The sequence below is a fragment of the Anas acuta genome, chromosome 20 (assembly GCF_963932015.1).
Source record: "Anas acuta chromosome 20, bAnaAcu1.1, whole genome shotgun sequence".
Classification (NCBI taxonomy): Eukaryota; Metazoa; Chordata; class Aves; order Anseriformes; family Anatidae; genus Anas; species Anas acuta.
This window is the reverse complement of record NC_088998.1, coordinates 11,948,421-11,960,431: the sequence shown is the minus strand read 5'-3', so window position 1 is coordinate 11,960,431 and position 12,011 is coordinate 11,948,421. Positions and strand designations below refer to the sequence as shown.

The window sequence follows — 12,011 nt, the reverse complement described above, 5'->3', positions numbered from 1 at the left end:
CCGACTACGGAGAGCCGTGGGCTCCGGCCGAGTGCCTTCCCTCCGGGTGCCGGCCGGTTCGCCCGGCGCAGCTGCCACGGCGCGGGGCTCGCCTTCTCTCCGCGCCCTCTCCCCCCTCCCGGCCCCCCTCCCGCGTCGGGCGTGGCTGAGGCGCACAGCAGTATCCGAGGGCGGCCGCTCCCGCGGGTGCCTGCAGGTTGTGGTGCGGGCTGCGGAAGTGGCGGGAGCCTGTCCTTTGCTGCGGGAGCGATGGCTGCGGGGAAGCCCCAGTCCCTGGCGGGCCCTGGGGGACCGAGCGAGCCGTGGCGGCTGCCTGCCGAAGGACGCTCCGCGCCTGGCCGCTACCTGAGGTGAGCGGGAGTTGTTCAGGCGGCTGCTGGTGGCTACAGCTGCGCTAAAGGTCTCCGGTCCTCGCCGTGCTTTGCGTGTGGAGGGAAATGGGAACGGGTGGGGGAGCGGCGCGGTTGTCAGATATCGCCTAGGAAAGAGCCCTGTGCACGCAGCGCCGGTTCCGGGCCCTCGCGGCTGCTGTTGGTTTCAGCAGTAGCGTCATGTGCTGAATGCAACACACACCTTAGAGCTCACGTATTTTTTATCGTTAGGGAGACTGTTAGAAAACTGTGTTTGTTCTAAAAAGAACGTGTGCCTGTTATAGAGCAGCAGCAGCTACGCTTTCTGCCATACTTGCTGAGGAAAGCCCTTACGTGCTGTCAACAGTAACAGTGACTGCATGAACTTGTGACTCGACAGAAGCAGCTGATTTTGTGCATTTAATGCCCAGTGCCTTCCTGTGTTTTTATCAAGAATTGATACTTCTCTGCAGGCCACGTGCAGCTTCTCATAGTGAAGACTCTACTTTTCAGTGCTACTATGTCACGTTAAGAGGTGTTCTTTAAGGTTTTATTCTGTAAAGGTAAACAGAAATACATTTCTGTACAGAAATAAACATATTTGGCTCCCATTCAGATTCCTCAGTTTTTTGGATTTGGGAGCTTCTATTAATTAAATTTGGTTAGTTATCTAATGAGTGGAGTGAGTTCTTCCAAAGAAAATACATATAAATAAAGCTTTTTAACTGTTTGCCCGATGTTTCAAACATATTTTAGAAACCTGAGAATGCTACAGCATAGTATAAATGCTTACAGATCACAGAGTTTAAGAAGTACCATTTGAAGCCTTCGGTTTCATGGTTAATTCTGTTCATTGGAAATAAACTGGAAAATAGGGAAAAAATTAAAGAGGTCAGAGAGATACAAAAGATGACTAACATTCTTCAATACAATTCTCCAGACATATCTTTGTATCTTCTTTAAAAATAAAGCAGCTAACTTTTTTTTTTTTCTCTTTCACATAAAGTATTTCAGGACAAAAGTCTGAATAAATTCTGTCAGTAACTAGCTTCTTATCCCTCTGTATGTTTTGTTCTCTTCCCTTTTTGAGTTAAACCATGAGTAAACTGTAAGACAGTGTTTATTTGCTGTAGTAGGTTTAAAACTTGAATCAACCCTTACTGGATTCAGAACTTAAAAATGTTAACCTGTAACAAGAAAGATGTAAATATTCATAATGAACGCTAACATGCGCTTGCTCTGTACAACTAACTTCTAAGTCTTATACAGGTCAGACAATAGTTCAAAGTTTGTGCAAATGCTCTTTACTAGCCTCATGAATATTTTATGTTTTGTTTGGTTACTTCAGTCTATGCTTTAACCAATGGAATACTGATGTACCAATAATAAAGATGTGATGCTTACCTTGTTTTCTGAATAGAACTAATACAGTATTTTGATGTATCACAGGTAAATTTTTCCATAACCTTATGGAGAAAAAGGACTTTGAAGCATGGCTTGATAACATTTCTATTACATTTCTTTCTCTGACGGACTTGCAGAAAAATGAAACTCTGGATCACCTGATTAGCTTGAGTGGAGCAGTCCAGCTCAGGCACCTCTCCAATAATCTAGAGATTCTTCTCAAGAGGGACTTCCTCAAACTCCTTCCATTGGAACTGAGTTTTTATCTGTTAAAATGGCTTGATCCTCAGACCTTACTCACATGTTGCCTCGTCTCTAAGCAATGGAATAAGGTTATAAGTGCCTGTACAGAGGTCTGGCAGACTGCATGTAAGAATTTGGGTTGGCAAATAGATGACTCTGTTCAGGATCCTCTACACTGGAAGAAGGTTTACCTAAAGGCTATTTCAAGGATGAAGCAGCTGAAGGACCATGAAGCCTTTGAGACATCATCTTTAATTGGACACAGTGCCAGAGTATATGCACTTTACTATAAAGACGGTCTTCTGTGCACAGGTAGGAAGTTCAGAAAACTTGTAGTCCTTTGTTATCTTCTACACAGCCTCATTTGAATAATTACAAGTTAATTTTCCTTGACCAGACAGGTTATTTTCATAGTGCTAACTCAGTTCAATGTGATTCAAAAATAAATTTATTTTGCAGTTTCTGAAGCTTCTGGATCTAGTAAGCTCACTAGTCACTTTAATATTAAAAAAATAAAAAACCACACACACACAAAGACACCAATTTCTTTACCAGTCAAAAAAAAGATGGTATCATTGTTGCATATCATTCTTTGTATTAGCAAGCACATTTGAGAAGTACAGCTATGTTAGTTATCCTTTAGAAGATATGTTAGGTTAAAGGGACCTTGATTGGGCTGACTGTATGGTCACTGCAGTCTCTCAAGCTGTATGAGGCAAAGTGTCTTCCTTGTGACAATTTCTCTGATATATTCATAAGCACTTTCACTTCTTAACATAATCTAAGCTCTTGTGTAAAGAACCATAAAGTAGATTTAACCTTGCTACTAATCTGACTTGCATATTGTATTGGTGGTTTCAGCTTCGTTCCTGAAGAGTGCAGACTTCAAGATTTCAGTTTGAACTCAGAAATACAGCCAGAACAAATATGAAACATTAAGTACAAAAGAATGGTAACTGCTGTCAGAGTATATTCCAAGGATTTCCCAATGACTTGAGATCACGGTATTATAGAATAAGTTAGAAATAGTGGCTAAGTACCCTCACATCAGCTGGTACATTAGGGTGTTTACTAGAAACTAGCAACTAGATGCTGGCCAGTCTTTCACTTTCCTAGTCAGCAGGGAAGGAAAATCCACACGAAGCAGCATTGTCAAATGTTACTGAAAAGTGGCACATTTATGTGCTGAAACTACAGGAGAATAAAAGAGAGAGAATGGTCTGGGCTCTTTTTCCTGCTCTCTAAAACCAGCAGACTTGAGTTATTGTTATAAGTTTATTTGCTTTTTTAAAAAAAAAAAAACATACAGAGAAAGAAATAAAAATGGCAGATGCGGGGATCTGGTATTCATCTGCTGTCTTTCCATCTTTCTCTATGGAGAGATTTGATGGACTCCTTTCCTACCTGAAACAAACTAAAACACAGTATAATCAGTGGCTCCCCAAACCTGAGCATGATCTATCTTATAAAGCTTCCAGGTGTGGGTGCTGGCATCTGTGGAAGGGAAAATGGAAGGCAGACATCTAGCAACATAATTAAGATGGTTAATTCTTTCCTGTGAGGAAAAGATGAGAGAGCTGGGACTATTTTCTCTGGAGAAGAGAAGGCCTGGGAGAATCCTAACAATATGCATAAATACCTAAATGGAGGTAGAACCAGTTTCATCAAAGGTGCCCAGTGACAGGACAAGAGGCAGTCAGCAGAAACTGAAACACCAAAGGTTCCATCTGAACGTCAGGAAACCCTTGTGGTTTTTTTGTGTTTTTGTTTGTTTTGTTTTAGTTTGATTTTACTGTGCAGATGATGGAGCACTGACACAGGTTGCCCAGAATGGTTGTAGAGTCTGCCTCCTTGGAGATACTCAAAAGCCATCTGGTCACGATCCTGGGCAACTGGCTCTACATGGCCCTGCTTGAGTCAGGGGGGTTGATCTCCGGAGGTCCATTCCAGCCTCAACTGTTCTGTGATTCTGTGAAAATACTATGTTTAAGACAGAAATGAAATACTAGTAAAGGCTTGAAAATTGTATATATTATTTGCTTGCAATTATCCTGATACTTTATATTCTAGGATCAGATGACTTGTCTGCAAAACTGTGGGATGTAAGCACAGGTCAGTGCATCTATGGGATCCAGACACACACTTGTGCTACAGTGAAGTTTGATGAACAAAAGCTTGTAACAGGATCTTTTGATAACACAGTAGCCTGTTGGGAGTGGAGCTCTGGGGCAAAGACACAGCATTTCAGAGGACACACTGGTGCAGGTATGTTGAACTTCCCAGTTTTTAATTTCACCAGTCAAGTAATGTACATCACATATAATAGAACACATTATAATTTAAGTTAGCTTTCTGTACAGTAGTGTATTGTTTTAAAGCTCTGTCCCTAATCACTTTTTGTGAGGGAAGTGGCCAGAACAGATCTAGATCTGTCTGTTCTTGGATAATGCCAAGGCATAGTAATATAGTTTTTTGCAGGAAAATAATACTAAGTGCAGTGGTGATGTAGTGCTCTAGAGTTCTGAATAAAAGAGGCAAGCCATATATAACAGGGAGCATGTGTCAATAGGAGATCTTTATACCCCCAAACTGGAGATGGTCTTACAGGAGAGAGCACAATAGATCCTGGGAATCTCTATGTGCATTTCTGTCTTAATTATCTGTCCTCTACCACAAAATACCCTCAACTCAGCTGTAGGTCTGTTCTTGTATGACATACCAGTTGTACTAATCCTGCTGAAATTGACTTCTTAGAACTATTATCTTAGGAACTACAGTGATGTTACACTTCACTGTAATCCAGTCATAATAGAACCACTGATCTACATGCTTTTAATTTGAGCAAATGGTAGTTTTGTAGTGTACGTTTGGAGATGCACTGATAATTCATGTATACAGTTCAAGAACAACAGTTAAAACTGTAGTAGCTTATGCATTTTCACCCAGTTAGTGTCTCAGAAAAACACATGCACAGAGACTGGTATTCCTTATTTAAAACCCGCTCTGTTTGTAGTTTTTAGTGTGGATTACAATGATGAACTTGACATTCTGGTCAGTGGCTCTGCAGACTTCACTGTGAAAGTGTGGGCCTTATCAACAGGAACATGCCTGAATACCCTTACTGGACACACAGAATGGGTCACTAAGGTGGGAATATTGATTTTTTAAATAAAAACACTTGCAAAAGACTGCCTTGCGTGAAGTTTTTAGCATGTTCTGAATTTCTGTATCTTAATTGCAACCTTGTCCCTAAGTGCAGAACCTGAAAAATATCAAGAAATGTAGATAGTGCAAAACAACATTTTAAAAGAAAAAATACTTAAGCTGTAACTAAACCTTTCAGAACATTGAAGAGATTTCTGTTCCAAAGAAGCTGGAATACTACTAGGAATTGGTGTTCAATTCAAAGACCAAATGAATACAGTGGTTCTGAAAGAAAGCTACTCTAAAAATTATGTAGAAAAAGTAATGATCTTGATAACCAAAGTCTAAGCATGACAAGTGTTCTGAAGTTGAGAAACAGTATTTTCCTTGTGAGCATTTCAGAATTTGGAATGTGTGCTGGAGTGAGAATTATCTTAATGTATTAGTACAGTAAGTTCTCACTAGTAGGAGCAAAAAAAGTGTAAACAGCAGTTTCCCTTCAGTTGCTAAAAGTATCTGTATTGCCTTTAACAATCTCTGTAGCATACTCCTGTATAATGAAATGGAAAATACAAATGAATGCTTGGTTAACAGCATCAGAATAAGTCATTACATCCTTCAATTACAGGTAGTTTTGCAGAAGTGCAAAGTCAAATCTCTTATGCATAGTCCTGGGGATTATATTCTTCTAAGTGCAGATAAGTATGAAATCAAGGTATGTACCATATGTCACGAACACATCATTGTTCTTCCTAGGGAAATAGAATACTTGAGTGCTCTGCTGATTGACAATTAATATAGGACTTTTTCTCTCATAGTCCTTACTTGTAAAGTTGTGTTCAAGACAAGAAACTCTTTGGAAGCTAACTTTTCAATGCTTTCCATCATGTTTAGAATCAAATGGTAGCTTGACATGAATGGTAATTTTAAAAAATAAGTATTTTTTTCATGCCTAATGTGCTAATGTGACAGTGAAACACTTGGGGCAAATACTGCTGTTTAAAGAAAATAAAGAAGATAAGTATTTCTGAAAAACATTCATACATTCACCTGCTGTTTAACAAGAGACTGAGCCTATTTGAGTAATGGTTTATCACTTGAATGTTTTGTGGTCTTAACATGTTTTTTGCTTTTTAATTCTAGATTTGGCCTATTGGAAGGGAAATAAACTGCAAATGTTTGAAAACACTGTCTGTTTCTGAAGATCGCAGCATATCCCTGCAGCCCAGGCTGCACTTCGATGGTAAATACATAGTGTGCAGTTCAGCACTAGGATTATACCAGTGGGACTTTGCCAGCTATGATATTCTCAGGTAAATCTTTCGTCTTAAAATGTGTAGAACTTATTCCAGTGGTGTACTTTGAAGAAAATATAAAGTATTCTGTGAAAGTATTATATGAAACGTATTGGTTTTAATAACTTTCTTTAGATGTGTAAAGATTTTTTATCAAGATCCTTTTGAATTACATCTTTCTTCACACATATTCATAGAATCATCAAATGGCTTGGGTTGGAAGGGACCTTTAAGATCATCTAGTTCCAACCCCCATGCCATGGGCAGGGATGCCACCCACTAGATCAAGATGCCCAGGGCCTCATCCAGCCTAGTCTGGAACACCTCCAGGGATGGGGCATCCACAACTTCTCTGGGCAACCAGTGCCTCACCACCCTCTGAGTGAAGAATTTCCTCCTAACCTTTAATCTAAATCTCCCCTCTTTTAATTTAAAGCCATTCCCCCTTGTCCTATCGTTACCAAACAAAGCGGGAATTTGTTCTCCATCTTTTTAAGTCCCCTTTAAGTACTTAAAGGTTGCAATAAGGTCACCCTGGAGCCTTCTCTTCTTTAGGCTGAACAGCCCCAGCTCTCTCAGCCTTTCTTCACAGGAGGGGTGCTCCAGCCCTCTGATCAGCTTTGTGGCCTTCCACTGGACCCATTCTAACAGATCCACATCCTTGTACTTGGCCTTCTGGGCTGCAAGCGCACGTTGCTGGCTCATGTCAAGCTTTTTGTCCGCTAGAACTACCAAGTCCTCTGCAAGGCTGCTCTCAATGAGTTTTCCCAGTCTCATGTCTGGGATTTCCCTGACCCAGGTGCAGCACCTTGCACTTGGACTTGTTGAACCTCATGCGGCTCAAATGGGCCCACTTTTCTAGCTTGTCCAGGTCCCTTTGGATGGCATCCGTTCCCTCTTTGGTATCAACTGCACCACTCAACTTGGTGTCATTGCAAATTTGCAAAGGGTGTACTCGATCCTTCTGTCTATGTTGTTGATAAAGATATTAAACAGTACCAGTCCCAGGATAAACTCTTGAGGGACATCACTCATCAACAGACTCCACCCAGACATGGAGCCATTGACCACCACTCTCTGGGTGCGACCCTCAAGCCAATTCCTTATCCACTGAAAGGTCCACCTTTCAAATCTGTAGCTCTCCAAGCTGAAGATCAGGATGTCATGTAGGACCGTGTCAAAGGCCTTACAGAAGTCCAGGCAGATGACATCAGTTGGTTTTCCTTTGTCAACTGATGCAGTCACTCCATTGTAGGAGGCCACCAGATTGGTCAGGCATGATTTATGCTTGGTGAAGCCATGCTGGCCCTCTCGGAATAACTCTTTGTCTTGCATGTGCCTTGACATTGCTTCCAGGAGGATCTTTTCCGTGATCCTCCCAGGCACAGAAGTGAGGCTCATTGGTCTGTAGTTCCCCGAGTCCTCTTTTTCTACCCTTTCTAAAAATGGGAGTGATGTTTCCTTTTTTCCAGTTACCAGGGACTTCACCTAACTTCCAGGACTTCAAATATGATGGAGGGAGGCTTGGCTTGGCTTGGTTTCATTCTGTTTGTATTGACCAGATTTTGTTGTAATTTATCACCTGTTAATACCAACCATTTGATTGCTGTTTTGCTTTCAGGCCACTAACTACTCCTCTTATTTTCAATACATGAGCTACAGATTTTCAAAATAGACTTAAATCAGACTTTATTGCTGTAGTTGTGAACATAAAACTAGTGACTAATGTTGCTACCCAAATTGCTCTGCAGCAAACCAGAAGGCCATTTCTGCAGGTCATTTGACAGTACAAGGTATTAAAAAGACACTTTTCCCTTATATAGGACTACTGAACTGAAATCTGTTATTCTCAATAACAGTGTGGAATGACAGTAAAATCAATGGGACTGCAAAAAAGGATCAAGTATTCTGTTTCAAAAAACAGAACGAGGTTCTGTCTGTTGGAAATGGTGTCATCAAAGATTGTAACTTATCAAAAAAGTGCATTCTAAAACTGTTAGCAGACTCTTAATTGAAATGTCACGAATATTGGAAGAGTACCTACTGTAGGAAGATCTACTTCAGGAGAGCTGCTTCTTCAAAAGAGAAAGATTTTCTCTCACTGCTGAGAACAGTTTTTCATCTCCATATGTTTTTGTGCCTTAGTTCTGTGCTTTATGTAATGCTATGATCAAACACTCAGTCAGCTGTGGAAAACATCCTCTTTAATTTTTGTTCAAGTTGTGTTTATTAAGGCAACAAAATCCCAAAGGTTTAGTGGAACTAATATATTCAGTTATTTCTCCCTAAAGTAAAAATATTTAACTTACATAAAGGGTCAGTAAAGCAACATTCTTGTAAGGACCAGTGCTGAATGATTTATTGTATTGTCACAAAAAGACATTTCTGTGCTTTATTTCCAACTTTTGAAAGAGTGGTCAAAAGAATAGTATGAGAACTTGTACCTTTTTATAGACATTTAGGTGTGAAATCCCTATGAAAATTTTCTGTAAAATACAAGTACATCTGCTCTTGTGTGTATATCTGGAAATTGACTTCTTTTTTCTTCTTCTGCTGTGCAGAATCCCTTTCAAACCTTAACATTTATTTATCTTTAGAAGTGTCTGTCCTGAATGCAGAAAGCCTACGCTGAAACCACAGGCCTGACTTGAGTGCTCACTTCCTTGATTTGAAAAATTTTCATCTAGTTATTCTTGAATAATTTAGAAAAGATGAGTTTAGATACTTCCTCTCTGTAGACACATAAGAATTTGTTTTAATAATGCTGGTTCATGACTGTGTAGTGACAGAGTTTCTAACAACACTTTTATCTTCCAGGGTTATCAAGCCTCCTGACTTCTCAAATGTGTCCTTGCTGGGCTTTGGAGAGATATTTGCTCTACTATTTGATAACAGATACCTGTATATAATGGACTTGAGGACAGAAAAATTGATAAGCCGCTGGCCTCTACCGGAGTACAGAAAATCAAAGAGAGGTTCAAGTTTTTTAGCTGGTGAAATGTCTTGGTTAAATGGACTAAATGGCCAAAATGATATGGGCTTGGTTTTTGCCACCAGTATGCCAGACCACAGTATCCATTTGGTGTTATGGAAAGAACATGGCTGAAAAGATCACGTATGCAGATTCTTCAGGACTATCAGCAGTGTGTCCATAAAATGAAACTTTGCATGAACCAAAGTTGCACACCTAGTGGTATCACCATGCAGTGCACAATCATTTACTTTTGTTTGGGCATTTGGGAATGAGTTGTTTTTGACATAATGCAACACAGCATGCTAACAGTATTCGCCACTAAATTTGTCTTTTACTCATGTTTAAGCATACCTTTATGGGCTCTGAAGCATAGCTTGTAATGTTTAAACCATTCAAATCCACCATTAAGTCTAAAATGAAATAATGCTTGTACCTGACTTCTGCCCTGTTTTTTTTTGGTTTTTTTTTTTGGCTGTTGGAACAGAAGGTGGATGAAGCTACTATTTTAGAGTAGACTTTTGTGTTTGTTTATTTTTTATATATATATATATGTATCAGCAAATACTGGTTACAGTGCATGGCTGCTTTTTTAACTTGAATGCGAACATGGACCCTTTCTCTCCCTAGTACTGATTTTTGTCAAAAGGTTTTTTTCCTTGAGATAGCTTTAAGCACCTATCTTTGAAATTGGGAATCAACACAGTCCTTTAACTAGGGTCAGATGCTAACAATAATAATTTAAGCTCAGGAATATGTCGATGTGAGCTTTCCTCAGACAGAATGAACCAACTTTTCATCTATCTGATAGAGCTTGCCACAGCAATTAACCTTAGAGAACATCTGACAGTATTATCATATTTACTGGTGGTTTTCTCACTCAGAATGATTTGATCAGTATTTTATAGTTCACGTTTCCTATGGCTTGTGTGAGAATGTAATTTAGTTTGCAGATAGTTAGAAATTAAATGAATCAGAAGATGGTGTTCAATGCGTACACCAAGAATCACACTTATATCAATTGATGTCTAGCAGCCATACACTTTTCCCAGAAAGTTGAAGTTAATATAATTACACACTTAAAGTAGTTGTTGCATCTAGATTTAGAAAACAGGGGCATATGTGAACGGTACATCTCTGAAAAGAAAAAAAAAATCAAAATTTTGGAAAAAAAAAAAAAAACAAGCATAGGAGTGGAAAAACATCTACTTTGATCAGCTGTAAGAGACCTGATAAACAGATGAGTTAACTATCGAGTAGCAATACTCAACATATTTTTGTGGTGTATGACTTGTACTTAAAAGCTGTATCAATGACATCTCAACTCCCGTGCTTTAGAAGTACTTTGAGGTGGTTTCTTTATTTTGTTTTTGTTTTCCTTACAATAAAATCTCCCCTTAGTGTCTATTTTTACACAAGCTGAAAGCAGGTGTTTTCATGAAGATTGGCTCAGGTCCCTGAAAAGATGAATTTGCCTAGCACTAGTATTTTAAGTGTGATGTTTTTTCTTTCCAGTATTTACCTGTGGAGACGTAGTTCCTTGTGTAGTAATGAACAAAGGTATATAGTATGAATTGCAGCAACGGAAGGAGAATTTTTATAGGCAAGAATCAATACTGGAATGACGTGGTAGGAATTGCATGAATTCATGGTGGAGCAGCATCTCTTGAATACAAGGCTGGAGTCTTTACCCAGTTTTCCACCTTTATTCATGCCAATTTACTTTGAAATTAGGCTTGTAGTTAAGGACTTTACCAGGTAGAAGCCAAATTCACAGCACTTTATTTAAACAATGCCAAGTGGGGCACATGTGATGATCTCTTACAGCTTTTGCTATCTCACTCAAAAGTGAAAAACAAAACCAGCATCAAAGAGAGAGCTTGCAATAACCTGTCTGGAAATGCAGGTCTCATTATTCCTAAGGTGAGCGTAACTATGCTGTGCTTGATGTGTGCAGTAACTCATGTTAAACAAGCTGTGTGAAGATGGGACATGTATAAAACATTGCATTAACCTTGAAAGTTTAATTAAGATTCCTTCACAGGAGTTTAGGCAGGAACATGCCAAAAATGCCATTCTACTCAAGTTGATGAAATGTGAATTGAATATTTGGACTGCAAGATGAATGAAAAGCTTGAAGAGTGGTCATTAGCGATATGAAATCCAACTGCTGTCCAGTTAATAGTATTCTTCAAGGGACAGAATTGTTTTTTTTTTTTTATTAGTGGCCCTGATGATGCAGAGTGCCTTCTCAGCATGTTTATAACAATTCTAAATGGGAGGTGCAAGGTGGGAACCCAGAGGAAGGGGAAGAGTCAATATGCAAGGGAATGGGGAATGCTGTTCTGAGGGACAAACTGACTGGACAAATGGGCTGGCAGAAGTCTTGGGTTTAACCAAAGCAAATGCACTATTCTGCATCTGAGAGTCATCCTACACAAAGGGATAGCTGGAGACAACTCAATGGCTTTACAGGAATGGACCCGGGGGTGCTATTGTACAGCAAATTGAACATTAATCAGTAGTATGCCCTTATGACACAGAAGGCCAACTGTACACTAACGTTCTACCAAGTACATAGCTGGTAGTTCAAGGGAAGAGATT

General features: G+C 39.6%; 1 protein-coding gene across 2 annotated transcripts; it reads left to right on the top strand.

Moving 5' to 3' along the window:
- The first annotated feature begins 4 nt into the window (after positions 1-4).
- Positions 5-10,592, top strand: FBXW2 (F-box and WD repeat domain containing 2). 2 transcript variants are annotated; one of them, XM_068657105.1, is made up of 7 exons: positions 5-350; positions 1,800-2,309; positions 4,068-4,262; positions 5,011-5,144; positions 5,770-5,856; positions 6,285-6,454; positions 9,254-10,592. In XM_068657105.1, exons 2-7 carry the CDS (start codon positions 1,820-1,822, stop codon positions 9,540-9,542), a joined length of 1,365 nt encoding a protein of 454 aa, XP_068513206.1. In that variant the 5' UTR covers positions 5-350; positions 1,800-1,819; the 3' UTR covers positions 9,543-10,592. The 2 variants fall into 2 exon arrangements, with proteins under 2 accessions (XP_068513206.1, XP_068513207.1); XM_068657106.1 differs by having other exon boundaries at positions 152-350; positions 1,892-2,309.
- Positions 10,593-12,011: the final 1,419 nt, after the last annotated feature.